At 46.2% G+C, this 27747-nt stretch overlaps 1 protein-coding gene across 1 annotated transcript; it reads right to left on the bottom strand.

Annotated features, from left to right (window-relative positions):
• Positions 1–1654: 1654 nt before the first annotated feature.
• LOC133381820 (zinc finger protein 91-like) lies at positions 1655–25714 on the bottom strand. The gene is made up of 2 exons (XM_061621304.1): positions 25563–25714; positions 1655–6069 (listed from the first exon to the last, which is right to left on the bottom strand). Exons 1-2 carry the CDS (start codon positions 25642–25644, stop codon positions 4061–4063), a joined length of 2091 nt encoding a protein of 696 aa, XP_061477288.1. The 5' UTR covers positions 25645–25714; the 3' UTR covers positions 1655–4060.
• Between the last annotated feature and the right edge of the window lie 2033 nt (positions 25715–27747).

Genomic DNA, 27747 nt, shown 5'->3' with positions numbered 1-27747 from the left:
ACAAACGGCCGTGTGGGCAACCGCATGGTTTGGGGTTGGGGGTTGTGCTTATGAGACTGTGTACTGATTGGCTGTAGGAATTCTCCTGATGGTTTGAGTATTGCCTTTTGAAATGCTGCTGATTTGTGCTGTTTGCAGGCTTGTGGGGATATGAGCCGTTGAACGATTGTTTTATAAGTTATGCTGATAGACCGTCTGTTAGAGTGTGGGTGGGTGTACAACTGTTTGGAAGAGCTCCAAGGAAGAAGAAGCAGCCTAAAGAGGGAGCAGTTTTTGTACTTGTGTGGGAATGCAACTGTATTTCTATGACTATGCTTGTAATGATGTATATTTCAATGTCTGACTAAACTACCTGTTATTTCTTTGCAGGGGAAGCTATTATTCTGTTGTTCATTTGCAGGTCTGGGGCAGACCTTTTCAGGGAAGGGGGTAGTGTTATGAGTATGGGGGTTGGATTGGTTGGTTCCTGTAGGTCCCCTTTCCAGCCTCTGATTTAGAATCCTGTGCCTTCAGGCTGGCTCTGCAGGCCGGATGAATTTCTTTGGTTAAGCTAATAGAGTGGCCAGGTATTGAATTGAATTGAAACTTTATTTTTACCCCGCCTTTTTTCCAAACTGGAACTCAGGGCAGCTTACAAATAGAAGTACATGTAGTTAAAAACATAGGAAAACATACAATTAAACTATGCACAACCTTAAAACCGTGAAAGGCACTTAAAAATCTAAAAACAATTCAAAATAATACAAATAATAATATAAAACAATAAAACAAGCCTTGTAAAGCCCAATCCTAAACACCTTCTAGCCAAAAGCCTGTCGGAATAAAAAAGGCTTTACTTGCCGACAGAAGGATGGCAAGGAGGGGGCCATTTGTGCCTCCCTAGGAAGGGAGTTCCAGAACCCAGGAGAAGCCACCAAGAAGGCCCTATCTCGCGTCCCCCACCAATCACACTTGCGAGGGTGTTGGGACTGAGAGAAGGGCCTCTCCTGAAGATCTCAGGGCCTGGGCAGGCTCATATAGGGAGATACGGTCTGACAAATAGCCTGGACCTGGGCCGTATAGAGCTTTATAGGTCAAAACCAGGATAATTTCAGTTGCCCAGCAACTGCTGAATGGGCCAGGAAGATCCTTTGTCATTGAAACTCTTCCGGAGAGCCTTCCCCTCCCTTCCTGGCTGCCAGCAGAAGTTTGTGTTTGGAGTGTGTGTAGGAAATTGTCTAGAGAAAGGCTGGTAACTGGAGGCATGCAGAGAGACTGGCTCTCTGCACCATGGCATATGGGGTGTCTCTTGTAATACAGATGGAAAAGCTGGATATTCCCCTTCAGTCAGAATCATATAATCATAGAACAGTAGAGTTGGAAGGGGCCTATAAGGCCATCCAGTCCAACCCCCTGCTCAATGCAGGAATCCAAATGTCTTAGAAGAAATAGCCTCCAACATCACCTGAACACAGGTCAGGCATTCGGGAAGCTGCAATTGAGCCCCGATGGGCTGAGACCAGCACTCCACTTCCTCCACTACACACACAAACATTGTACATTAGCTGTAGCCAGTTTTCCTCACACGTGAAGGCTGGAGCAGGGTTGGCCACACGTCAGGCTCCTCAAACTGGCCTTGGTTTGTGCACTAAAGCCCTAAGAGCTGCCAACCAGTGTCAGCTGCAGAAGACTTTATTATTACTACTACTACTACTACACCAGGTGCACATTCTGAGCCTGGGAATTTGCTTGCAGGACCAGACCTGAACTGGCTTCGCAGTTCTTTCACTCAACAGTCATCTCCTAGTTGAATTTGCCCCCCACCTGTCCCATCCAGAGCCGGACGAATGAGGCTGAAGTGTGGGTGCAAGTAAATCTCGTTTTATTAGAGTAATGGATACATCAAAGGCATTGCGCTTCAGAGGAAACCCTGCGCTAACTCACTAGAATCCCTAACTATACTCTAGACATGCTCTGCAGCGTGTGAAGGAAGTTGACTCAATGACTCCCTACTGGGAGTGGCAGGCTTATGTAGGAAATGTTTTCGAACGTAATCTCTGACTCCTTCGTAATTCCTGTCTTTGCCCTGTCCATTTCTTGTGGCGGTGGGAACGAGGAGACAGGGGACGCGCATCCAACAGCTCATCGGAAGACACCTGCTCCTGAGCAACGGGCTCGAGGTCAGGGGGCTGTGCCACACTGGTATCCCCCTGGGAACTGCTTGGCAAGGGAGGAGCTGGCGCTGTCTCTGGAGCTTCCCCCAACAAGTCCTCTGCATCAGCTGAGGGCGGCGTGCTCTGTTCCTCGGAGAGTGCGCTACCCATGGGAACTGGCTGGAGTGCAGGCTGACCCCCTCCCGCAAGGTCCTGCTCAGACACAACAATCCCCAACTCTGCTTCTTCTGGCAGAGGAGGCGCCTGAAACTCATACCTGCCCCCTTCCTGTCCTTTCTGGGTTAGCTGAGGCTCAACACCACCCGAGAAGGAGCCCCCACCCGCCCTGGCCTCCAGCATCAGCACCAAGCAGAGCGTGTGGAGGCTGGGAAGGGACAAGGGTGAGCCTTCTTTGCAAGAGAGCGGAGACCAGGAATCTCCCTGCAGCTCCTGCTCTTAGCTTGGCCACTAATAATGAATGCTAATTTAATTGGTGAGGGGAGATCAAGAAGGCAGGTAGGTCCCCTTATTTGGACCATCAGGTGACATGGCATGTGTGTGTCAGGGGGAGGCCAACTAAACTCTAATCCTCTCTCCCAGGCACATGGCAGAGGGCTACACTTACACATACCACGCACACACATGCACACACACGCACACCACACACACCCCCAACCCCCTACACAGGCAATAGCCACTGCAATTTATAACTAAAATGAAATACTGTAAGTAGTAGCTAAACAGCAACGATGTTCGTCTTCTTGCAGGCAGAAGGTCTCCTAAAGCCACTCAGACAGTGGACAGATGGAAAAAAAGCTATTCACAGCTGGCTGAGTATCCGGGCCCAGTCCTGCAGGATGTGTCACCTGCCCAGCAGAAGCAATTCAACAGGAAGTTGAATAACAGCCAAAGAGAAACAACAGCAGGCAGCAATAATAGCTCTCGCTCCCTAGGCAGCTGGAACAAAGTGCTATATGTAAGAGCTAAAATAGCTGCACTCTCTCCCTAAACAGCAGCGGTGTTCCTCTTCCTGCAGGCAGAAGGTCTCCCAAGTTCCTCCAAAGGGTAACCATAGCCGGCTAAGTTCCTGGGACCCAATCCTGTAGGGTGTGGTACCAATCAAAGAACAGCAATCCAACAGGGAGGGATGATGATGCACAAAGCTCAGCCGAAAAAACAGATGTAGAGGAGAGCCAAACGAGCCGTGGAACCTCCGCTCCCCAGAAAATTTCACGGGGAAAACCATAACATCAGACCCGTACACTCCGGCAACCACGCTAGCCACTTCGCTAATCCTGGAACACACCGGAGAGGTGGCAACAGCCGCGGCGGTCAGAATGCTAGGTCGAAATGCCTTGTCTCGCCTGTTTCTCGCCCGTTCCTCTCCCACCTCGCTTGTCGTCACCCAAGCTGGTACTTAAAGTCCTGGGGACAGAGAGGTGCCAAACAAAGCGAGTCGACAACTCCGGCAGCTGCTCCTCCCACAACATTCAGGAGACTTCACAGAGCTTCCACTGCCGCACCCTTCCCGATCGACATCTTGACATAATGAGAAGACATGATTCTTTAGAAAAGATAATAATGCTCGGAAAAACAGAAGGGAGGAGAAAAAGAGGAGGACCAAACAAGAGATGGATTGATCCAACAAGGAAGCCACAGACCTGGACTTCCAAGATCTGAACAGGGTGGTTCATGACAGATGCTATTGGAGGGTGCTGAATCATAGGGTTGCCATAAGTTGTAATCGACTTGAAGGCACATAACAACAACAAGAAGTTGTGAGTGGCTGGACAACCAGCCAGATGGGCCACTAATAAATCTAATAAATAAATAAAAACAAACTTTTCAAAGCATTGATAAATCTCTTCCCTTGTACAGATACTTTGATGCACCTGAAGGTAGCCATTCTGACGAAAGGTCTTTCAACACTACAAGCATGTATAAGGCTTGTCCCCTGTGTGAGTTCTGTGATGCAAAGTAAGTTTGCCACTCTGACTGAAGCTCTTTCCACACTCCAAGCATTTATAAGGTTTCTCCCCTGTGTGAGTTTTGTGATGTGAAGTAAGGCTGTCACTCCGACTGAAGCTCTTTCCACATTCCAAGCATTTATAAGGTTTGTCCCCTGTGTGAGTTCTTTGATGCCTAATAAGGTAGCTACTCAGACTGAAGCTTTTTCCACACTCCAAGCATTTATGAGGTTTGTGTCCTGTGTGAGTTCTGTGATGCAAAGTAAGGGTGCTACTCCGACTGAAGCTTTTTCCACACTCCAAGCATTTATAAGGTGTTTCTCCTGTGTGAGTTTTGTGATGTGAAGAAAGGCTGTCACTCCGACTGAAGCTCTTTCCACATTCTAAGCACGTATAAGGTTTGCCCTCTGTGTGAGTTCTGTGATGCAAAGTAAGGTGGCCACACTGACTGAAGCTCTTTCCACACTTCAAGCATTGATAAGGTTTGTCCCCTGTGTGAGTTCTGTGATGCAAAGTAAGGTGGCCACTCTGACTGAAGCTCTTTCCACACTCCAAGCATTGATAAGGTTTGTCCCCTGTGTGAGTTCTTTGATGCAAAGTAAGGTTGCCATTCTGACTAAAGCTCTTTCCACACTCCAAGCATTTATAAGGTTTGTCCCCTGTATGAGTTCTGTGATGCGAAGTAAGCTTGCCACTCTCACAGAAGCTCTTTCCACACTCCAAGCATTTATAAGGTTTGTCCCCTGTGTGAGTTCTTTCATGTATACTAAGGTTGCCACTCTGACTGAAGGTCTTTCCACACTCGAAGCATTTATAAGGTTTGTCTCCTGTGTGAGTTCTTTGATGTGAAGTAAGCTTGCCACTCTCACAGAAGCTCTTTCCACACTCCATACATTTATAAGGTTTGTCCCCTGTGTGAATTCTTTGATGCACCTTAAGGGCATTACTCCACCTGAAGCTCTTTCCACACTCCAAGCATTTATAAGGTTTGTCCCCTGTGTGAATTTTTTGATGCAACTTAAGGACATTACTCCACCTGAAGCTCTTTCCACACTCCAAGCATTTATAAGGTTTGTCCCCTGTGTGAATTCTTTGATGCACCTTAAGGGCATTACTCCACCTGAAGCTCTTTCCACACTCCAAGCATTTATAAGGTTTGTCCCCTGTGTGAATGTTTTGATGCAACTTAAGGACATTACTCCACCTGAAGCTTTTTACACACTCGAAGCATTTATAAGGTTTGTCCCCTGTATGAGTTCTGTGATGCGAAGTAAGCTTGCCACTCTCACAGAAGCTCTTTCCACACTCCATACATTTATAAGGTTTCTCCCCTGTGTGAATTCTTTGATGCACCGTAAGGGTGTTACTCCATCTGAAGCTTTTTCCACACACAAGGCATTTATAAGGTTTGTCCCCTGTATGAGTTCTGTGATGCCAAGTAAGGTGGCAACTCTGACTGAAGTTCTTTCCACACTCCAAGCATTTATAAGGTTTGTCCCCTGTGTGAGTTCTTTGATGCAAAGTAAGGTGGCAACTCTGACTGAAGTTCTTTCCACACTCCAAGCATTTATAAGGTTTGTCCCCTGTGTGACTTCTTTGATGTACTGTAAGGGTTCTACAGTCGCGGAAGCTCTTTCCACACTCCAAGCATTTATAAGGTTTGTCCCCTGTGTGAGATCTTTGATGCAATGTAAGGGTGCCACTCTGACTGAAGCTCTTTCCACATTCCAAGCATTGATAAGGTTTGTCCCCTGTGTGAATTCTTTGATGCACCTTAAGGGCATTACTCCACCTGAAGCTCTTTCCACACTCCAAGCAGTTATAAGGTTTGTCCCCTGTGTGAGTCTGTCTTTCCTCTTGTCCCTTTGCTCCATCTTGACTCCTCAGTTTCTGCTCCTGCACCTGATCCTCAGCTTTTTCCAGTGATACTTCAGATGCTTCATCCTCAGCCTTGACCCCCCAGATGTGTCCTGATGGAATGAAAGGGAAAGGAGATAAAATACTGTGGAGAAATCCTGTGAATATATTATGATTTGTAGTTTGTAATATATTTCTGGGAGCTCTGTTGGTATCAGAGTTTAACTATCAAAGCTCAAGGCCTTGTACAGTAGGTGCTTGGTAACAGGTTGTGACAAGAGACACAGATAGAGAGAATTTTCACAAAACTCTGCTCTCCTGTTCCTCCATTTAAGGTGGACAGCCCAGTACTTATGCACAGCTGGAAATTACAAACCTAGGATGGATCCTGTCTGACAGGAACATGGTGCTTTCCACTGCCCAGAGGGCAGCTCACATCCCCTCCCTCCCTCCCTCAATGTTAGCCCCCTGTTACCTTCAACATGAGATACTGCTGGAAGATGAGACGCCCAGGACAGAAGGCACTCACCGAGCTACTGGGGAAGAACAAAGGACAAGTACGGGTAGCGCTGTGACTAATGACGCAGCTGGGTCAAAGCCAAAAGGAAGCCCAGAGACTGATGCGCACAGATGCAAAAGGAGAGTCCGGAGTTGTATGACGCACACAATAGGAACATGGAATGGGATGGGACTTGGAGGCATAGTGTTACAATGGCTTCGTTCCTTCCTAGAGGGGCGAACCCAGAAGGTGGTCATGGGGGATGCCTGTTCGACCCCTTGGCCATTGATCTATGGGGTCCCTCAGGGTTCAATTCTATCCCCCATGTTATTTAACATCTACATGAAACCGCTGGGAGAGGTTATCCGGAGTTTTGGGGTTCGGTGCCACCAATATGCGGATGACACCCAACTCTACTTCTCTTTTCCACCTAATGATACCAAGGAAGCTGTCCAGGTTCTAAACCGGTGCCTGGTATCAGTGATGGACTGGATGGGGATGAACAAGCTGAAATTAAATCCTGACAAGACAGAAGTGCTCCTTGTCAGTCGAAAGGTGGACCAGGGAATAGGGATTCAAGTTGTGCTGGATGGGGTTACACTCCCCCTGAAATCGCAGGTTCGCAGTTTGGGGGTACTCCTGGACTCAGCTTTGAGCCTGGAGGCCCAGGTCTCTGCTGTGGCTGGGAGTGCCTTTGCTCAATTAAGATTAGTTCACCAACTGCGCCCGTTCCTTGACCTATCAGACCTGACTATGGTGACACATGCCTTAGTTACATCCCGATTAGATTACTGTAATGCGCTCTACATGGGGCTGCCCTTGAAGACTGCTGGGAAACTTAAATTGGTACAAAGAGCTGCAGCCAGAATGTTAACTGGAGCTGGGTTCAGGAAACACACAACCCCTTTGCTGTACCAGCTCCACTGGCTGCCAATTTGTTTCCGGGCACAATTCAAAGTGCTGGTTTTTGACCTATAAAGCCTTATACGGCTTAGGTCCAGGTTATCTGTTAGACTGTGTCTCCCTCTATGAACCTGCCCGGACTCTAAGATCATCCGGTGAGGCCTTACTTAGTATTCCATCTTTTTCACAAGTTCTTCTTGCGAAGACACAGAATATGGCTTTTTCGTTGGCCGCCCACAGATTGTGGAATTCCCTCCCCAGTGAGGTGCGATTAGCCTCCTCGCTCTTGTCCTTTCGTGCTAAGGTGAAAACGATTTTATTTAGACGGGCTTTTAATGGAAATTGGTAACTAACTTTTAACTTGTATTCGATTTAATTCATTTTAATTGTTTTTAATGTGTATATTTACTGTTTTAATCGTTTTAATTGTTTATGATTATCTTTTTTAAGCCACCCTGAGTTCTTTAGAAAAAGGGTGGGGTATAAATATTTTAAATAAATAAATAAATGGAATGTGAGAAGCATGAACCAGGGAAAGTTAGAAATTTTCAAGCAAGGAATAGAATGCATCAACATTACAATAGTTGGTGTGAGTGAATTAAAATAGATGCCCAGAGGACAGCTTGCATCCCCTTCCTCCCTCCAAATATGTTAGTCCCCTGTTACCTGCAACACGAGACAGATGCTGTCTAGCCCCCTTATCTTCAAAGGCATGGATCACTCCCCCCTTGTTGACACATAAACTCCATAACAATGAAAGATGCATGTTCAGTCAAGCTCTTGTTTATTTTCTTTTGTCCGTATTGAACCTCTCGCCTTTGTTATGCCAATGTATCTCATGTAGCCCAGCTGAGGGTGATTGGCTTTAAGGAAACCATTGCTGCTCTCTTTTGAATATACTTCTGTTTTCTTTTAAATAAACTACTCTTTTATAGATGGTGTGTATTGACTTGAAACTAATGATTCTAAATCTAGTCTGACCTCTGGAGGCTACTGATTACTGTTGATTAACAAGGGTTAACCCCTTTAGAACTCACAGGGCTCTCTGAGATCCTCTTCCTCAGAGAAAGGAATCAGGAAGAGAAGGGGTGGTGGCAGTAATACTGTAACATTACTCCTGGAGGAGGGTGAGTTTTGCCTGGGAAGCAGAGACCCACAGGAGTTGGGACTGTTCTTGGAAGCAAAGAACCCCCCTTGGGGTACTGAGGGCAAGTGACCGTAGGGGGACAACTCTTTGAGAAGGAACTGAACAGGGAGGTTCATGACAGATGCTTCTGGAGGTCACTGATTCATAGGGTTGCCATAAGTCGTGATCGACTTGAAGGCACATAACAACAACTATCAACATAACCATCATCTCAATCTATGCTCCAATGGCAAACACAGAAGAAGAAGAAATTGAGATATTTTATGCAGAAGTACAGGAAGAAATTAAAGGGAAATTTAGACCAAGAGTAGGGATGTTGAATAATCAACAGGGGAACACACTGAGTGAATGAGATAAAATAAAAGGAAGATGGAAGCAGTACACTGAAGAACTCTATAAAAGAGATGCAAGGATGACAGATTCATTCACGGAGGAACCACATGATGAAGAACCAGAAAATCTAGAATGTGAGGTGAAAGCTGCTCTTAAAAGCTACCAGTTGTTTACCAGGCCCAATTCAAGGTGTTGGTATTAACCTTTAAAGCCCTTTATGGTTTTGGCCCAGTTTATCTGAAGGAGCGCCTCGAACATCACCAAATATGCCACCCGACGAGATCAGCCTCACAAGGCTGGTGCGGACCAGAGAGAGGGTGTTCTCAATTGTGACCCCCACCCTCTGGAACTCTTTTCCCTATGATCTTCGACATGCCCCCTCCCTGCCAAGTTTCCGCCAAGCCCTGAAAACCTAGTTATTCAGACAGGCTTATAAGATTCCTGGGGCGGACTAATTTTTATCTTGTTGCAGTGGTGGGCGGTTTTTAGATTAATTCAGCTGATGTTTTATGTTTATATGTTGTATTTTATATTGTACTTTCCTATCTTTTATGTACGCTGCCTAGAGTGGCTGTTAATTCGGCCAGATAGGTGGCATAGAAATAAAATTTTATTATTATTATTATTAAAATACTTGGAAGAAACAATCACTAGGAACAGATGGCATACCAATAGAGTTGCTACAAGCTACTGAGACTGAATGTGTCCAAATTTTGATACACGTTTGTCAACAAATATGGAAAAGAAAACTATGGCCCACAGACTGGAAGCGTTCAATATATATCCCAACTCCAAAGACAGGGGATTCCAGGGAATGCAGTAATTTTGAAACTATTCCCTTAATATGCCATGCAAGTAAAGTAAAGACTCTTACTATATATGGAGCGAGAAGCGCCAGATGTCCAAGCTGGATTTAGAAAGGGAAGCGGTACCACAAGTCGTATCGCAAACATAAGTTGGATAATGGAACAGACCATTGAACATCAGAAGAAGATCACCCTGTGCTTTATAGATTACAGCAAAGCCTTAGATTGTGTAGATCATGAAAAATGATGGGATGCTTTAAAAGAAATGGGGGTGCCACAGCATCTGATTGTCCTGATGCGCAACCTATACTCTGGACAAGAGGCTACTGTAAGGACAGAACATGGAGAAACCGATTGGTTCCCCATCGGAAAGGGTGTGAGACGGGTGTATCTTATCACCCTATTTGTTTAATCTATATGCAGAACATATCATACGGAAAGCAGGATTGGTCCAACATGAAGGAGATGTTAAAATTGGAGGGAGAAATATCAATAATTTAAGATATGCATACGATATAATACTCTTAGCAGAAACCAGTAATGATTTGAAACGAATGCTGATGAAAGTTAAAGAGGAAAGCACAAAAGCAGGACTACAGCTGAACGTCAAGAGGACTAAAGTAATGACAACAGAAGATTCATGTAACTTTAAAGTTGGCAATGAGGACACTGAAGTTGTCAAGGTATTATTAATACCTTGGCACAGTTATTAACCAAAATGGAGACAATAGTCAAGAAATCAGAAGAAGTCTTGGACTGGGTAGGGTAGCTACGAGAATAGATCCCAAATGCAAAGATGCATCACGGAACACCAAAGTCAAGATCTTTCAGACCATGGTATTCCCGATCTCTATGTATGGATGTGAAAGTTGGACAATGAAAAGAAAAATCAACTCATTTGAAATGTGGTGTTGGAGTAGAGCTTTGCGGGTACCATGGACCGCAAAAAAGACAAATAATTGGGTGTTAGAACAATTTAAACCAGAACTATCACTAGAAGCTAAAAGGATGAAACTGAGCTTATCATACCTTTTGTGTGAGGGAGGGGAGCTCTCCCAGGACACCCTCCACCATCCCAGAAGCAAATTCCCCACTCAAGCAAATTGACTCTGGCAAAATATCCTGCTCTTCCAAGGCTGTGCCCGCTCATAACAGCCCTGCAGTGTAGTAGACAGCCACCACCCTTTATACTGTTTAACTACCCTGAGCCAAAGGGAAACTTGGAGCCCAGAAAACTCGCCAAGGATTACAGACAGCAAGAGCCAAACAGGAACTCCTTGCTCTGAAGCCTTTAAACAAAATACCCAATTCACACAGTAGTTGTGGTCAGCGGCCAAAGTACCGGTTCAGAGCCAACCCTCTCCTGAATGAACTCACACTGGTAAATAGAAATAACTTAATTAAAGAATAAAAGAGGTGCACAGTTACAGCAGCAAAATAGTTCCTTAATCTCAACACTCAAAAGGGGCAAGGTAAAGCACAGTTGGTTCCAGAATCGTTCTCAAAGAGTGCTTATCAATGGTTCCTTTTCAAACTGGACAGAAGTAACAAGAGGGTTATCACAGGGCTCGGTCCTGGGTCCAGCACTCTTCAACCTTTTTATTAACAACTTGGATGAGGAGGTACAGAGCATGCTTATCCAATTTGCAGATGATACAAAATTGGGGGGCACAGCTAATACCACGGAAGACAGAAAGAAAATTCAAAGGACCTTAACAGGCTGGAGCATTGGACTGAAAACAACAGAATGAAATTCAACACGGATAAATGCAAAGTTCTACACTTAGGAAAAAGAAACCAAATGCACAGTTATAAGATGGGGAAGAGTTGACTCAGCAATACGACATGCGATAAGGATCTTGGAATTGTCATTGATCGCAAGCTGAATATGAGCCAAAAGTGTGATGTGGCTGCAAAAAAGGCAAATGCAATATTAGGCTGCATTAACAGAAGTATAGTTTCCAAGTTGCGTGAAGTATTAGTTCCCCTCTATTCAGCACTGCTTAGGCTTCATCTGAATACTATGTCCAGTTCTGGTCTCTGCACTTTAAGAACGATGCAGACAAACGAACAGGTTCAGAGGAGGGCAACAAGGATGATCAGGGGACTGGAAACAAAGCCCTATGAGGAGAGACTGAAAGAATTGAGCATGTTTAGCCCGGAGAAGAGAAGACTGAGGGGAGATATGATAGCACTCTTCAAGTACTTGAAAGGTTGTCACACAGAGGAAGGCCGGGATCTCTTCTCGATCGTCCCAGAGTGCAGGACACAGAATAATGGGCTCAAGTTGCAGGAAGCTAGATTTTGACTGGACATCAGGAAAAACTTCCTAACTATTAGAGCCATACGACAATGGAACCAATGAACTAGAGAGGTAGTGGGCTCTCCGACACTGTAGGCATTCAAGAGACAACTGGACAGCCATCTATCGGGAATGATTTGATGTGGATTTCTGCATTGCACAGGGGGGTGGACTTGATGGCCTTATAGGGCCCTTCCAACTCTACTATTCTAATACTTACACACAGATAGACAGTTGCACAGCCCCCCTCTCCTCAGAGAGAGGAACAGTCAGGATAGTTGATGCAAAATGGAAGCTCAGCAGGCAACATCAAGTAGGCATGATGGGATCCAGGAGATGAACGAAAGCTAACGTTTGAGCCCCATACTTAGGGCAAACTGCCCAGCAACAGGCCGGATCCAATTAACCAATCAGGAAATTTCTTCATGGATTAAGGGCCCATCAGTCACCGGCCAAATGGAACAGCCTCCCTAAAGCTTCCCAGACTTTATGACCTTGCCCAGCTTCTACTGATAAGGGGGTGTTAGGGTGGGCCTCTGATTACCCAAAGCTGGGAAATAAAACTGACAACTCATAGCTCTAATACAGAAACCAAATGTTAACCTGTTAAGATCCCACATTAAGAAATGAAACCCCACAATTCTTTGCTACGCAACAATCTTGAATTCAGGTTTCCATGACAATTTGGACACATAATGAGAAGACATCACTCACTAGAAAAGACAATCATGCTGGGAAAAACAGAAGGGAGTAGAAAAAGAGGAAGGCCAAACAAGAGATGGATTGATCCCATAAAGGAAGCCACAGACGTGAACTTGCAAGATCTGAACAGGGTGGTTCATGACAGATGCTCTTGGAGGTCGCTGATTCTGAGGGTCAACATAAGTTGAGAGAAACCCAGCAGAACCTACCCCTGTTGCTGCTGTGGCCTCCTGCACAACTGGATCTGCAGGCTTCCTTGGGTTTCAATTGCTACTCCCTGCAAGGCCCGGGTGCCAGCTTAAGCCAGTTGGGGCTCTGAAGGGAGAAGACAACTGCCAGAGGGTGGGGAAGAGAGCTTCCCCTCATAAGAGCCATGTCTAGCCAAGGCTCCCCCCCTCTGAGTCTGGCTTCTTTTAACCTGTGCCAGGGTAGGAGTATTCAGAGGCCTGCCATGGAGGTAATATTGGGCAGGGTATCAAAGGTGCTCTGGACTTTGAAGAAGCACAAATACAGGGCGCATGGGAGTAGTCAGGGGCCTGCCATTATTGGGCAGGGGACGTACGGTGGGAGGCAGATTGGCTGTGCCAGGGGAAGGGATATAAGACACGAGTTCATGCTTGCATCCCTTCTGGTCCCCCTTCCAACCCTCGGGACACTGGTAGCTATGCTGGGAACTCCCTGGATCTTACTGTCCTGCTGATGAAGGCAAAGTCAGTGACTAAGGAAACCACTTTCATTCAGGACTTAATCCTGGATGAATGTGCCGACCTTGCTTGCATTACCGAAACCTGCCTAAATGACCAAGGCGGAGTAGGTCTCTCCCAGCTCTGCCCACCAGGTTTTGTGGCACTCCAGCAGTCTAGATCCAGGGGATGGGGAGGTGGGGTCGTAATTGCCTGCAGGGAATCTATCTCCCCCGCCAGGTACCCTGTCCCTGACACCTCCAGCTGTGAGTGTGTGTGCCTGGCATTGGGTCAGGGAGACAAGAGTGGGGATTCTGTTGGAGTACCGGCCACCCCACTGCCCAGAAGTCTCCCTTGTGGAGCTGGTGTCCGCATCGGTGTTGCGGTTCCCCAAGTTGATGGTCCTGGGTGACTTCAACATACATGCTGAGGTTAGACTCACAGGTGCAGCTCAGGGCTTCATGGCTGCCATGACAACCATGGGGCTGTCTCTAATATCGTTTTTTAAAATGTTTTTAATGCTGATTTGTTAATGTATTTTAAGATCTGTTTTTATGATGTTTTAAAGTGTTTTAGTGCTTTGTTTGCCGCCCTGGGCTCCTGCTGGGAGGAAAGGTGGGATTCAAATTAAATAAATAAATAAATCATCTGGACCAATGGCTGTGGCATGACACACAATTGGTCATGTGTTCTGTTCGGGACAGGAAGAAGGTGATCTCAGGCTGGAGGAGTTCTTAGTGACTCCATTGTCATGGACAAATCACCACCTGACAAGGTTTAGACTTTGTCCCCTGGTAACGTTCGCAGGGGTGAAAGCTGATTAAGATGGTCTGCCCCCGGAGACTCATGGATCCAGAAGGTTTCTGGAATGTTCTAGGGGATATTCCCAGCATGCTTGGCGACACTGCTGAAGCCCTGGTCAATCTCTGGAATACGGAGGTGACCTGGGCAGTGGACACTATTGCTCCAAAGCTCCCTCTCCCACCAGGGAAGGCCCATAATACACTTTGGTTGAGGATGGAGGACAAGATGGCGGCAGAGCCAGTTAAGTATTTGTTTTGCTCCTATATCAATTTACATTTCTGCGGTTGTGAGCTGTCTAATATGAGTACAATTCTCACAGGAGCTGGGTGACTCCTCTACCTTTGCTGGGCTCCTGAATTCTCTGAAACTTGAACCGTAGCATTGCATTTTATGGGATTTATCTTGAAAAGAAGAGGAGGGGAACTGGAGAGATAAGTTATGAACCGGTTCCCACTGGCGTCTGGAGGAGCAAAACCCTTGGAGCTGGAAACATCTATGTTTGTTTAAACTTCTTGGAGTTGGAAAGACTCTTGTTTCCCTAAAAGATCTTCTCACAGCTGACTAAAACCCAGCCCACATAGACAGGTATTTATTATTGTTGGGTAAGGAAATACTGTGGACTTGATATAAAACAGATATCGGTTTATTTCCTGGTGACCTGACCTCTGTATTCCAGTGGCTAAAAGAATAAAAGCCTGTTTAAGCTGGAGTTGCAATTTCCCTCCCATATCCTGTGCACATCTATACCCAATGCTTCACATCTATACCCAATGCTTCACACAATGTTGCTAAATTGTATCACAAAGAAAACCCTATGCTTAGATTTATAGCCATGGGCCTTGACACACATATTCTTTCTTTCAAGTGTAGAACATGTAACCTGAGCACATTGTTAGTTTAATGATCCCCCCTATAACCAAACCTCCTCCTTTACTATCTATCTTTGTTCTTTCTGCTCTGAGCGCTTATCTCAAGGTCGTTGGAAGTTATGCATCCCCATGTCTGAAATAAAGCAACTTGTTCTGGTTTTTGTTATTCTGAAGCACCCCTTTCACCATATCTTAGAATTTACTATGTCTAGCTATTTCCTTATGACGTCTGTTCTCCCCAATTTTGTAACCACAGGGAATTTATATAATCTACTGTATCTCAATAAACGGGGTTCTCACTTCTGAAAGGCTTCTAGCTGGCAGGTCTTGAGACCCCTTTGCAAAGGTAATTATTGTGTGTTCATTCCTGGCCTCTGGTAGTAGATTCGCACTTACCCGGGTGTTTGTGAGCTGAGTAGACAGTGACAGCTTGCGTTGTTGGGTTTGGACCTAACAATTGGGGGCTTCGTTGTCGGAAGGCAGAGCTGGGGTCCCAATCCCGGGGAGCTGGATCCCGGAGAGTTGGGAGAAGAGTATTCGGATGGATGGCAGAGGGAAGGGGGAGGAACTTCCCCCCTTTGGAGCGAAGACGAAACAGAGGAACTGCCAGTGATAAGGTCGCTTAGCAACGGGGAGCCTGAGCCCTCCCTGGACATTCTCACGCCTCCCCCTCTTTCAGGCTCAGAGCAAGAGGGGGAAGAGGGAGGGCTGCTCACAGCCGAAAAGCGGGGAGGCAGTTTACCATCAGCCCCTCCCCTATCCCCCATCCTGGAATCGGAAACTTCAGAAGAGGAGGGGGTGATGCTTCCCCCCTCACCGCGCACACGCAGACAGCTGAAAAGACAGGAGAGAAGGGGGGAAGGCGGGCAGTACCTGAGGGGCAGTTAAGGAGGAGCGAAAGATTGCACGCCCGTTTGGCTCCTTCTTAAAGAACAGGCGGGAAGAAGTCCCTTGCTCTGTCAACTTTCTCCCAATGCCGCAGGACCTGTATCCCTGTATTGCTTCATGAGAAAACGCAGTCTTTGTTTGGACATTACCCTAATAAAACACGAATTAACTACAACCGCTGGTCTGGTTCCTGAGTCACATCCTGGGCCTGACACTCGTCCGGGATCTCCTGTGCAAACCTCATGTTACCGGAGGGGCACCCTACTTCTTTGACCGCAGGCACCACGAGAAGAATTTTTCTCGGTTGTTATTGGAGTTGGTGCAGCCGATAGCACGTGGGTAACGTAGCAGTTGAGAAATCTATACCAGACGCTATGGGGCAAATAGGAAGCGTTCCGGTAAAGGACGGTCCTTTGGGAGTTATGTGTAAGTTGTGGGAGGAGAAAGAACTCCCGGTTTTTAAGGGTATGAAAAAGAAAAGGATGATAGAGCTCTGCGCGGAGGTGTGGCCGCAGACAACGGCAGTTTCGGTCCGAAGTGAACGGTGGCCGAGAGGTGGTTCCTTTGAATTCGCTCCGTTACGAGGGGTTAGGAGGCGGATTGAGGGAAAACACCCAGATCAGATGGATTTCTGGCTCCTATGGCAGATAGGATCGCAGAAATGGAAAGGGTTTGCTGTAATGGCAGTGAGAACTATGACCAGTGAGGATCCTCCTCCTAGTTATTTTGCTGACGACGAGTCAGGTGTAGGAATGGTATTGAGCCTTTCCATCATTCCGTCTGCTCTGGCGCCACCCCGCAACCCCGGGGGTGGAACCTCTCGGCCGCCACAGAGGGATTCTACCCCCGAGTCAGATGATGATTCGGGGGATAGAGGAAAAGTGGAGGAGGACTCAGGGGTAATGGTCACGCGCCAGCATAAGGAGAGGAGAGGAGAAGGAGGCAGGAAGAGAGAGAAAGGGAATTGGATATGTTGTTATCTAAAGAAATGCCTTTAATTGTGCGTAACCAACCGTATGTGGATGCTGCTGGGCAGGTCCAACATACGGAGGTGGTTGAGCACAAGACTTGGCTCAAATGGGATCTAAAGAAATGGAGTAAAATGGCTGGAACCTTTGGGGAACAGCCAAGGAAAATAAGAGAGTTGCTGAGCAGATTGTTTGAGAGCCACAATCCCTCGTACGGGGATGTGGAGCATCTGCTCAGGAGAGTTTTGACTGGAGAGGAACGAAGTAGGTTGTGGGTGCTGGAGGCTGCCTGGGCGGCAGAGGCAGCGGCGCATACGGCTTGGCAAGTCAGATCACAAGTGGCAGCAGCTTGGAATGCGGCAGACTGGACGCAGCCTAACCATGCACAGCTGCAGGCTGATAGAGAGAGGATTTTGGGATATCTAGGTCAAATGTCGCAGAAGCCCCCCAGTCAAGAAAAATGTATAGCTATCAAACAAGAATCGAGTGAGACTCCAAGGCAATTTTGGACACGCCTGTTGGACGGAGCTCGTAGTTTTACTAATTTGGACCCAGAAAGGGTGCAAGATCATCCCACTTTGATCTCTGCATTTGTTCACCAGGCGCAGCCGTCTGTACGTGATTACTTTTTAAATTATCGCCCGGGATGGGGGGGGGGAAGCTGTGACAGTGATCCTAGAGGTAGCGGATTTTGTTTGGGATAAGGAGAAGGAGCAAAGCAAGAAAAGGGAAAAGAAGGAGGATTTTCAAATGTTGGCGCTGGCAATGAGGGGCCAGCCACCAGGTAGAGGCTTCCGAGGCAGAGGTAGAAGATTTCTGAGAGGACCTCGGGCAGGGGAACAGAGAGGAAGAGGACAGCAAAGGCAGTTTTGGCAGGGAGATAGGGCTTGCTTCCAATGTGGGGATTTTTTCACATTTCAAACGAGATTGTCCATGGAGGACTGGAAACACAGATCAGTCCCAGCAATATTCTAATGTTTCATATTCAGACTTTTCAGGCGTGAATGCAGATTTTCCTCCTCCCCCTCCCATGGTGCAGCAGCAGCAACAGCAGTGGCAGCGACAGCAACAGCAGTCGGCTCAGCAGCAAGTTCCGGCTGTTTGGGAGTCATATAGCGGCCAGCAAGCCGCTTCGCAATGACTAAGCGTGGAGGAGGGTGTATCTCCAGCTTCTGGGTAATGAACCTCATGTCTTTAGCAGGTCTCTTCCTTTCACTATCCTCCCCCACCTCTGAACCCCGACTTTCTTTGAATGTGCAAGGCATCGAAATGTCTTTCCTGATTGATACAGGGGCCACTTACTCCCTGGTCAATGTAGCGTTGCCGCAGTGGCTGAGCAGCGATATGAGATTGACGATGGGAGTGGATGGAAGTCCTGCCTCTATGTGTCTTACTTCACCCCTCACTGTCTCTTACAAAAATAGAACTTTTAATCATGTTTTCCTGCATTCTGCTTCCTGCCCCATTCCGTTGATGGGGTGTGATATGTTATGTAAACTTGAGGCCACTTTAACTTGCACTCCTAGGGGCATGGGTTTATTAATGACTGTTTTGGGTAATGCCAATAGTCAAGTACAGGGAATAGTTAAGGGACATCGATTGTCGGAAGATTTGGTGGAATTGCCTTCGGAACTCTGGGGAATAGAAGAAACTGATGTAGGATTGCTCTGGTCTGCGCATCCGGTAAGGATACAAGTTAAACCTTTCCTTCCTCCACCACGGGTTGCCCAGTATCCTCTATCCTTAGAAGCGAGAGAAGGAATAAGACCCATAATAGAGGGTTTTATAGAGAAGGGCATTATCCGGCCCCAGAGGACTTCATGCAATACGCCCATTCTTCCAATAAAGAAGCCTCCAAAGAAGCCAGGGGACCCAATACGGTGGAGATTTTGCCAGGACTTAAGGGCAGTAAACAGGTATGTGGTTCCCCTGCATACCATAGTGCCGGACCCAGTGACGATCATTAGTCAGATACCATGGAATGCTAAGTGGTTCACTGTTATTGATTTGAAAAATGCCTTTTTTAGTATTCCTTTACATCCAGATTCTCAGTTTTTGTTTGGGTTCGAATGGGACCAAAAATCCTTCGTTTGGACCAGAATTCCACAGGGCTACTGTGACTCACCCGGAATTTTTAGCCAATGTTTGAGAGAGGATCTTGAGGGGTTTACCCCGGAACGAGGATCAACTCTTGTTCTTTACGTTGATGACATTTTGATGGCTAATGAGCATCAAGAAGGACTCAGGCATGATGGTAAGATCTTTCTGCTTTATTTACATTCAAGGGGTCATAAAATAGACCCGAAGAAAATTCAGCGGCTATCGGAACGAGTCAAATATTTGGGCTTTATTTTGACTCCGGATGGGCGACAAATGGATCCAGGATGGGTAGCCACAATACGGAATTGCCCACTCCCTCAGACGAAGCGTCAGCTGAGGGGCTTTCTGGGGCTTATCGGATTTTGCAGGCCGTGGCTGCCCTCCTGTGGTGAACTGAGTAAACCGCTTCACATGCTGACCGCAAATAAAGCCCCAGACAATATAAAATGGGACAGAGACACAGAAAGGGCATTTGAATTACTTAAGCAAAGTGTGGCCACGTCTATGTCCTTAAAACCCCCAAATTACAACAAACCCTTTCATCTGTTTGTACATGAGAGGGCGGGGGTAGCGAGTGGGATTCTGACACAGTTATATAGTCCCAGTCATTTTCCTGTAGCTTTTTACTCGCAGCAAATCAACAATGTTGCACGAGGCACCCCCACTTGCACACGCACGCTAACAGTGGCGGCTTTACTTTTAATAAAGGTAAAGGGACTGACTTTGGGACATTTCACTACTGTTTGGACTTCTCATGCCCTTTCGGCACTGTTGCGTAAGGGCACCACGCAAGTGTTTTCAGCACAAAGACAACAACAGCTGGAAGCAGAACTTTTGGAAGATCCGAACCTACGCTTCGAACGCTGTGGCCCATTGAACCCAGCTACACTGCTGCCCGATTTGCCTACCCCTTTCCCCAATCATGACTGTGTTCAAGTTTTACAATCTATGTTACAGATCAGACCAGATCTGTCTGATGAACTATTACAGGACTCAGAACTTATTTTGTTTACAGATGGTAGTTCTTACTACCAAAATGGGGTAAGGTACACAGGATATGCTATTACAACTCTATGGGAGATCTTAGAAGCGGCTGCATTGCCCGGGAAGTGGGGCGCACAAGCGGCAGAGATATACGCCCTTGCAAGAGCTTGTCAGCTTGCTTCAAATAAACGAGTGACAATTTACACGGACAGCAGGTATGCTTTTGGGGTTATCCACTGTCATATTCACCTGTGGCGATATAGGGGTTTTACCACAGTGGGGGGAAAGCCAATACAGCACTTACAGCTAGTGCAGAAACCGTTGGGTGCGGTCATCCGGAGCTTTGGAGTGTGTTGCCATCAGTATGCTGATGATACGCAGCTCTATTTCTCCTTTTCATCTTCTTCAGGTGAGGCTATCAATATGCTGAACCAGTGCCTGGCTGCAACAATGGACTGGATGAGGGCTAATAAACTGAGGCTCAATCCAGACAAGACCGAGATGCTGCTAGTGGGCGGTTCTTCTGACCAGACGGTGGATGTCCAACCTGTTCTGGATGGGGTTGCACTCCCCCTGAAGGAGCAGGTTCGTAGCTTGGGGGTTCTGCTAGAACCATCTCTGTCACTTGAGGCTCAGGTAGCCTCAGTGGCACGGAGTGCCTTCTACCAACTTTGGTTGGTGGCCCAACTACGTCCCTATCTGGACAGGGATAACCTGGCTTCTGTTGTCCATGCTCTGGTAACCTCCAAATTAGATTACTGCAATGAGCTCTACGTGGGGCTGCCTTTGAAGACTGTTCAGAAACTGCAGCTTGTGCAAAATGCAGCGGCCAGATTGGTAACAGGGACCAGACGGTCTGAACGTATAATACCAGTTCTGGCCCACTTGCATTGGCTGCCTGTATGTTTCCGAGCTCAATTCAAGGTGCTGGTTTTGACCTATAAAGCCTTACATGGCTTAGGACCACAATACCTGATGGAACGCCTCTCCCAATACAAACCCACCCGTACACTACATTGAAGATCAAAGGCCCTCCTTTGGGTGCCTACTCCAAGGGAAGCTTGGAGGTGGCAACAAGGGACAGGGACTTCTCAGTGGTGGCCCCCAAATTATGGAATATTCGTGATGAGGTGTGCCTGGCGCCAACACTGTTATATTTTCAGCACCAGGTCAAGACTTTCCTCTTCTCCCAGGCATTTTGGCATGCATTTTAAATTGTTTTTACAGTGATTTAAATTTTTAAATTGTGTTTTAAATTGTTTTTAAAATATGTGTTTTAAATTGTATATTTGTTTTAATGTTTTTGATTGCTGTAAACTGCCCAGAGAGTTTCAGCTATGGGGCAGTACACAAGTGCAATAAATTAAAATAAATAAATAAGGGACTAAGCCCCATAGAACTCAACAGGACTTACTTCTAGTAGATATAGTTTGGATTGTGCTGTAAAGCTTGACTAGGGATCCTCTGCAAAGCTTGACTAGGGATCCTCTGCAAAGACATCCATATCCAAGCAGGGTTGGCAACCCCTTGCCTGGAATGCCCTGACCGTATCTTTTAATGTGGCTGCTCCAAACCTCTTTACAGATTTGACCCTTCACTTCAGAAAGAGGTCTGAGAAATGAGTAAGAGTAAGAAGATTCTCTGCCCTTTCTGTCTCCCCTGTGGGCTGCTATAAACTCACTTTGACAGCCAACCCAATTCCAGTGAGGAATAATTAACAGAGAGAAAACACACATGGCTTGGTCTACCTTCACAGAGCAGCTTGGGAACAACAACTGCAGCTACACTTTCAAATATGTGAATTCTCTTTTACCACTATCGGGCAAGAAACAAACTGCCATGAAACTGACAAGGTGCATCATCAATGGGTTTTAGGGGGTTAAGCTGAGCACATGCAACCACTGCTTTTGCTTCGATGGATGGAAGGGAGTGAGGTTAAAGGTAAATGAAATGCAGACAGAAAATGAAAAACAAAAGACAGTGATGCTTTCTTAAATGCAATACCATACCAACCTCAACAAGATTCCTATGAGTAAGGCAGAAAACTCAGCATCCCACAACCAGTCAGGATTCATAACCAAAACCCCAAACTAAGAAAACCTGGCAGCCAGTCAGCCAAGGTCACAGAAATCCCCATGCAGCACAACTTCACCCAGGGACTGCAGTTAGTTCAGAGTGCTGCAGCACGATTGCTGACATGAGTGAGATCCTATCAGCACATAATACCTCTGCTCTGAAATCTGCACTGGTTGCTGATTTGCTACCAGGCCAAGTTCAAGTTGTGCTTTCCATGTTATGGGTGCCACATAGTACTTGTTCTGCTCTTGTAAGAAATCAGTCCTGTAAAGTGGCAGCGTTTTGGATATTCTGTTCATAGGGTTTTCATGGTAAGAGGTATTCAGAGGTGGTTTACCATTGCCTTCCTCTGACTTTGGACAAATAGCATACTTTGGACACATAATGAGAAGACATGATTCATTAGAAAAGACAATAATGATGGGAAAGACATAATGGGAGTAGAAGAAGAGGAAGGCCAAACAAGAGATGGATTGATTCCATAAAGGAAGCCACAGACCTGAACTTACAAGATCTGAGTAGGATGGTTCATGACAGATGCTCTTGGAGGTCGCTGATTCATAGGATCGCCATTAAGTCAAAATTGACTTGAAGGCACATAACAACAACAATGAAGTGGCAGCACCTATGCTTTGGAACTCCTTGGCTATTGACATTAGGTAGACTCCTCTTTTCAGCACCTGCTAAAATCATTTTTCTTAAGGCAAGCCTATCCATTCATGTAGAAGCTATTGTGTTTTTAAATCTGTTTTTAACTCATTGTTGGTTTGATTAATTTGAATGTTTTTCAGTACATGTCTTTAACTGTTTTTGCCAATAATGTTTTAATTCTTTCTATAAACCACTTTGAGATTTTTTACAATAAAGCAGTATATAACTGTTGTAAATAAAATACATAAATAAATTTTGGAGTCACAGCTTTTAAAAATGTTTTTAAAGATGTTTTGTTTTAATATATTTTAAAGTCGTTTTTATGATTTTTAAAATGTTTTTAGTGCTTTTGTTTGCTGCCCTGGGCTCCTGCTGATAAGAAGGGTGGGATATAAATGAAAAAATAAATAAAAATGAATAATTAAACTTCATTCACCCAACCCAAAACTCAGAATCATGCCACTTTAAGCTGTTTTGCAACTGTTTATAGTTGTTTCATAGTTATTGGTTTTTAAAGGGATTTATTTCTTATTATGAGCTGCCTTGGTTTCCAATCACCAACCCTACCTCACAGGGTTGTTGGGAAGACTCCATACACACACACACACACACACACACACACACTTGTAAATATACACCCCATATAATAGTTTATTGTCAAACCAGTTGGTCATTGCAGAGCATTGGGTCAGCTTGCCGGTTGTCTCCGCCCTGTTTTCACTTTACCTTTGGTGGCGTCCTGAGCCAGGGCATGCAGACAGAGACCCCCAGTGTTAAGCCACAGGCCGTCGCCATTTCGGACTGGTGTACCGCCCCTTGATATAGCTGTAAGTTCAGGCGAGATGGGATGCCTTTCCTGGATATTTTTTTCTTAATTAATGTTATTTGCTATTTAATTTAATTTTTTGTACAATGTATTGCTTTATTGATGTATTGATCTATTGCCTTGTTGATCTATTTTTATATTTGTGTTTACTTTTTCTGTAAACTGCCTTGAGGGCCGGTTGGCCGAAAGGCGGGGTATAAATAAACATTAACATAACATTTTTTTAAAAAAATCAGTATTAGTTTCCTACATAATGAAAAATGTGATACCTAGGTAAACCCTGCCTAATTGCTTTAAAAATAGGATTGGAGGGAGAGGGAAAGATTTACAACACAAACACAATTCTTTGTTATGTTTACTCAAAAGTCCCATTAATTTACAACACAATTCTAACCATGTCTACTCAAAAATAAGTCCTACTGAATTCAATGGGGTTTACTCCAGGTATGTGGGATTAGCATTGCTTTACTCCCAGAAAAGCAAGTATTGGATTAAATATTTTCATATTGCCAAGGTTTTCAAAGCACTGCCCTCTCCAACAGCCCAGGGTCTGACTCTTGCAAACAAGAGGAAAAAAACTTTAAGCCATATTCTTACTTACTCAAACTGAAGATCTCAAAGCCACCGTTTCCTGACATTGCAATGAAGACTAGGCACTGTAACAGATCACAACCCTGGCTTCACATATTGGCTACAATTCTGAAAGGGCGGCGTTAGAGCCAGAGCTTGGGAAAGTTATTTGTTTGAACTATTGGCCATGCTGGCTGGGGCTGATGGGAGTTGTAGTTTTAAAAAAGTAACTTTTCCAAGCTGTGCTAGGAGCTACTATAACAGATCCGTTAAACCGATTTAACAGTCACTGGGGTGGCAGTTGATGTCTTGGTGTATATCTCGGGAACCAGACAACCTAGAAACTTAATTTTTCTTTTAAATTGAATCTGAGCATCTGGAGATTAAGGTTTTGCGTAGATGCCCTCATCAGTGCTCTGCACCCAGCAGTGGACACCCTCCCCTTTCCTGGGGTGTATGATTTGTCCTGGCCCAGAGCAGACTTTGGGATGAGCACCCCCAGTTACTGATTTTTTTCACTGTGTTTTTCTCTATTTTGGTTTTGCATAGATGCCCTCATGTGTGCCTGGCACCCAGCGGACGCTCTGGGCTGGATGGGATCCAATGGCATCTTGTGGAGGACACCCTCCCCTTTCCTGGAGTATATCATTTGTCTTCGCTCAGAGCAGATCTTGGGGTGGGCACCCCGTTACTTCTTTTTTCTGAGCGCTGTTTGTCCATTTAAGTTTTGCGTAGATGCCATTATTCATACAGCAGAAACTCTGGGCCAGGCGGGACGCACTGGTATGTTATACAGAACTCCCTCCCCTTTCCTGGGGTGTATGATTTGTCCTGGCCCAGAGGTTATCATGGGGTGGGCACCCCCAGTTACTTATTTTTTCTTTCATGGTTTTGTCTATTTTGGTTTTGCGTAGATGCCCTCATCCGTGCCCTGTGGCCGGCAGAACCTCTGAGTCGGATGGGATGCACTGGCATCTCCTAGAGGGCACCCTCCCCATTCCTGGGGTGTATGATCTGTCCTGGCCCAGAGCAGATTTTGGGGTGGGCACCCCCAGTTACCTATTTTTTATGAATTTATGACATCATTATGCATTTATGATAATATCAGAAGCCTGATGATTTTGATTGCATAAATGTATTGGTATTCTTGATGGGGGGAGTCCCCCGATCGCAGTGATATATCACACAGGGTACCCCAACATACATTTTGGGGTTCAGAGACATGTTAACTTTGGCTTCAAGTTGCTGTAGCTGTCAACTTTTCTTCTTTTTAGTGTTTTGAACTTTCAAGCAAAACTGGAACTGGGAATTAGGAACAAAAGTCGGTGTTGTGATGTGCCCGAGGGATGCTTCGATCCGGCCCCAACACAGCTCAGGGGAGAGGCAGACGGGACGGGGAAGAGCTGCATGCCCAGATCTGGAGGGTCTGCTGGGAGGGGGCGCTTCAGGGGGTCCTCTCCCTCTCCCACCCTCCCCTCCGTGCCCCATTGCCTACCTTTGTCTCCAGGCTCCCCCCTTGCAACCCCGCTCGCCAACATCGCTGCGCACAAAGAGAGCTCCGCGCTTCCAGCCTGCATTTCTCGCACGGAGGCGGGGCAGGGAAGGGAAGTCCCTCCTTCGCGCTCTTCCGCTCCGTTGTCCTTTGTTAACCCGTTAAGAGCAAAGTGGCTGAAGCTCCTCGGCTGCTTCGCAGGGAGACCGGAAGCCCCTTTCTGGCCAGTGACCCTTCTCCATATTAAAACGAAAAATGACAGGCACATTTTTAAAAAAGGGCTTCAAGGGAACAGCTTAGGTTATCTAAACCCTGTTTCCTTTACGTCAGTCTACCATAAATAGAATTTCTTGGCCAGACAGGGAACAGTGGCATCTCAGAGAGGACACCCTCCCCTTTCCTGGGGCATATGATTTGTCCTGGGCCAGAGCAGATTTTGGGGTGCGCACCCCCAGGTACTTATTTTTTCCTCTAAGTTTTGTCTGCTTTGGTTTTGCGCAGATGCACTCATCCGTGCCCTGCGCCCAGCAGAAGCTCTGGGCCAGGCGGAACATAGTGGCATCTTATAGAGGACACCTTCCCCTTTCCTGGGGCATATGATTTGTCCTGGGCCAGAGCAGATTTTGGGGTGCACATCCCCAGGTACTTATTTTTTCCTGTTTGTTTTTCTATGCCTTCATCCATGCCCTGCGCCCAGCAGAAGCTCTTGGCCAGGTGGGACACATTGGCATCTCATAGAGGACACCCTCCCCTTTCCTGGGCCATATGATTTGTCCTGGGCCAGAGCAGATTTTGGGGTGGGCACCCCCAGGTACTTATTTTTTCCTCTAAGTTTTGTCTGCTTTGGTTTTGCGTAGATACACTCATCCGTGCCCTGTGCCCAGCAGAAGCTCTGGGCCAGGCGGAACATAGTGGCATCTCATAGAGGACACCCTCCCCTTTCTTGGGGTATATGATTTGTCCTGGGCCAGAGCAAATTTTGGGGTGGGCACCGCCCGTTTATTATTTTTGATGATTTTATGACATCATTATGTATTTATAATAATACCAGAAGCCTCTTTATTTTGATTGCATAAATGTATTCTTATTCTTGACGGGTAGAGTCCCGCCGATCATAGTGATATATCATACAGGGTACCCCAACATATATTTTGGGGTTCAGAGACATGTTAACTTTGGATTGAAGTTGCTGTAGCTGTCAACTTTTCTTCTTTTTTAGTGTTTTGAACTTTCAAGAAAAGTTCTACACTTAGGAAAAAGAAACCAAATGCACAGCTATAAGATGGGGGATACTTGGCTCAGCAATATGACATGTGAGAAGGATCTTGGAATTGTCATTGATCACAACCTGGTTGGCCACTGTGAGAACAGGATGCTGCACTAGATGGGCCACTGGCCTGATCCAGCAGGCTCTTCTTATGTTCTTATGTTCTTAACCTGAATATGAGCCAACAGTGTGATGTGGCTGCAAAAAAGGCAAATGCTATATTAGGCTGCATTAACAGAAGTATAGTTTCCAAATCACGTGAAGGACTAGTTCCCGTCTATTCAGCACTGGTTAGGCCTCATCTTGAGTACTGCGTCCAGTTCTGGTCTCTGCCCTTCAAGAAGGATGCAGACAAACTGGAATGGGTTCAGAGGAGGGCAACAAGGATGATCAGGGGACTGGAAACCAAGCCCTATGAGGAGAGACTGAAAGAACTGGGCATGTTTAGCCTGGAGAAGGGAAGACTGAGGGGAGATATGATAGCACTCTTCAAGTACATGAAAGGTTGCCACACAGAGGACGACCGGGATCTCTTCTCGGTCGTCCCAGAGTGCAGGACACGGAATAATGGGCTCAAGTTGCAGGAAGACAGATTTCGACTGGACATCAGGAAAACTTCCGTTTAGAGCCATACGACAATGGAACCAATTATCTAGGGAGGTAGTGGGCTCTCCGACACTGGAGGCCTTCAAGAGGCAAGCTGGGCAGTCATCTGTTGGGAATGCTTTGATTTGGATTCCTGCATTGAGCAGGGGGTTGGACTCGATGGCCTTATAGGCCCCTTCCAACTCTACTATTCTATGATTCTAAGGAACTGGGAACTAGGAGCCAACTTCAGGGTCGCAATAAGAGGCAACATCATAGAAGTTTATAGAATTATGCCTGGTGTGGAGGAAGTGGGCCGAGACAAGGACTTCTCCA

The sequence above is a fragment of the Rhineura floridana genome, chromosome 3 (assembly GCF_030035675.1).
Source record: "Rhineura floridana isolate rRhiFlo1 chromosome 3, rRhiFlo1.hap2, whole genome shotgun sequence".
Taxonomy (NCBI): Eukaryota; Metazoa; Chordata; class Lepidosauria; order Squamata; family Rhineuridae; genus Rhineura; species Rhineura floridana.
This window is presented reverse-complemented; position numbering and strand designations above follow the sequence as displayed.

What these genes read in the sequence shown, in the direction of transcription:
- LOC133381820 (XM_061621304.1), bottom strand. Translation starts at nt 25,644, where the DNA reads ATGCAGGCTGGAAGCGCGGAGCTCTCTTTGTGCGCAGCGATGTTGGCG. An exon ending in GGGGGAGCCTGGAGACAAAG is followed by an intron (nt 6,070 to 25,562) that starts GTAGGCAATGGG and finishes TCATTCCATCAG; the next exon opens with GACACATCTGGGGGGTCAAG.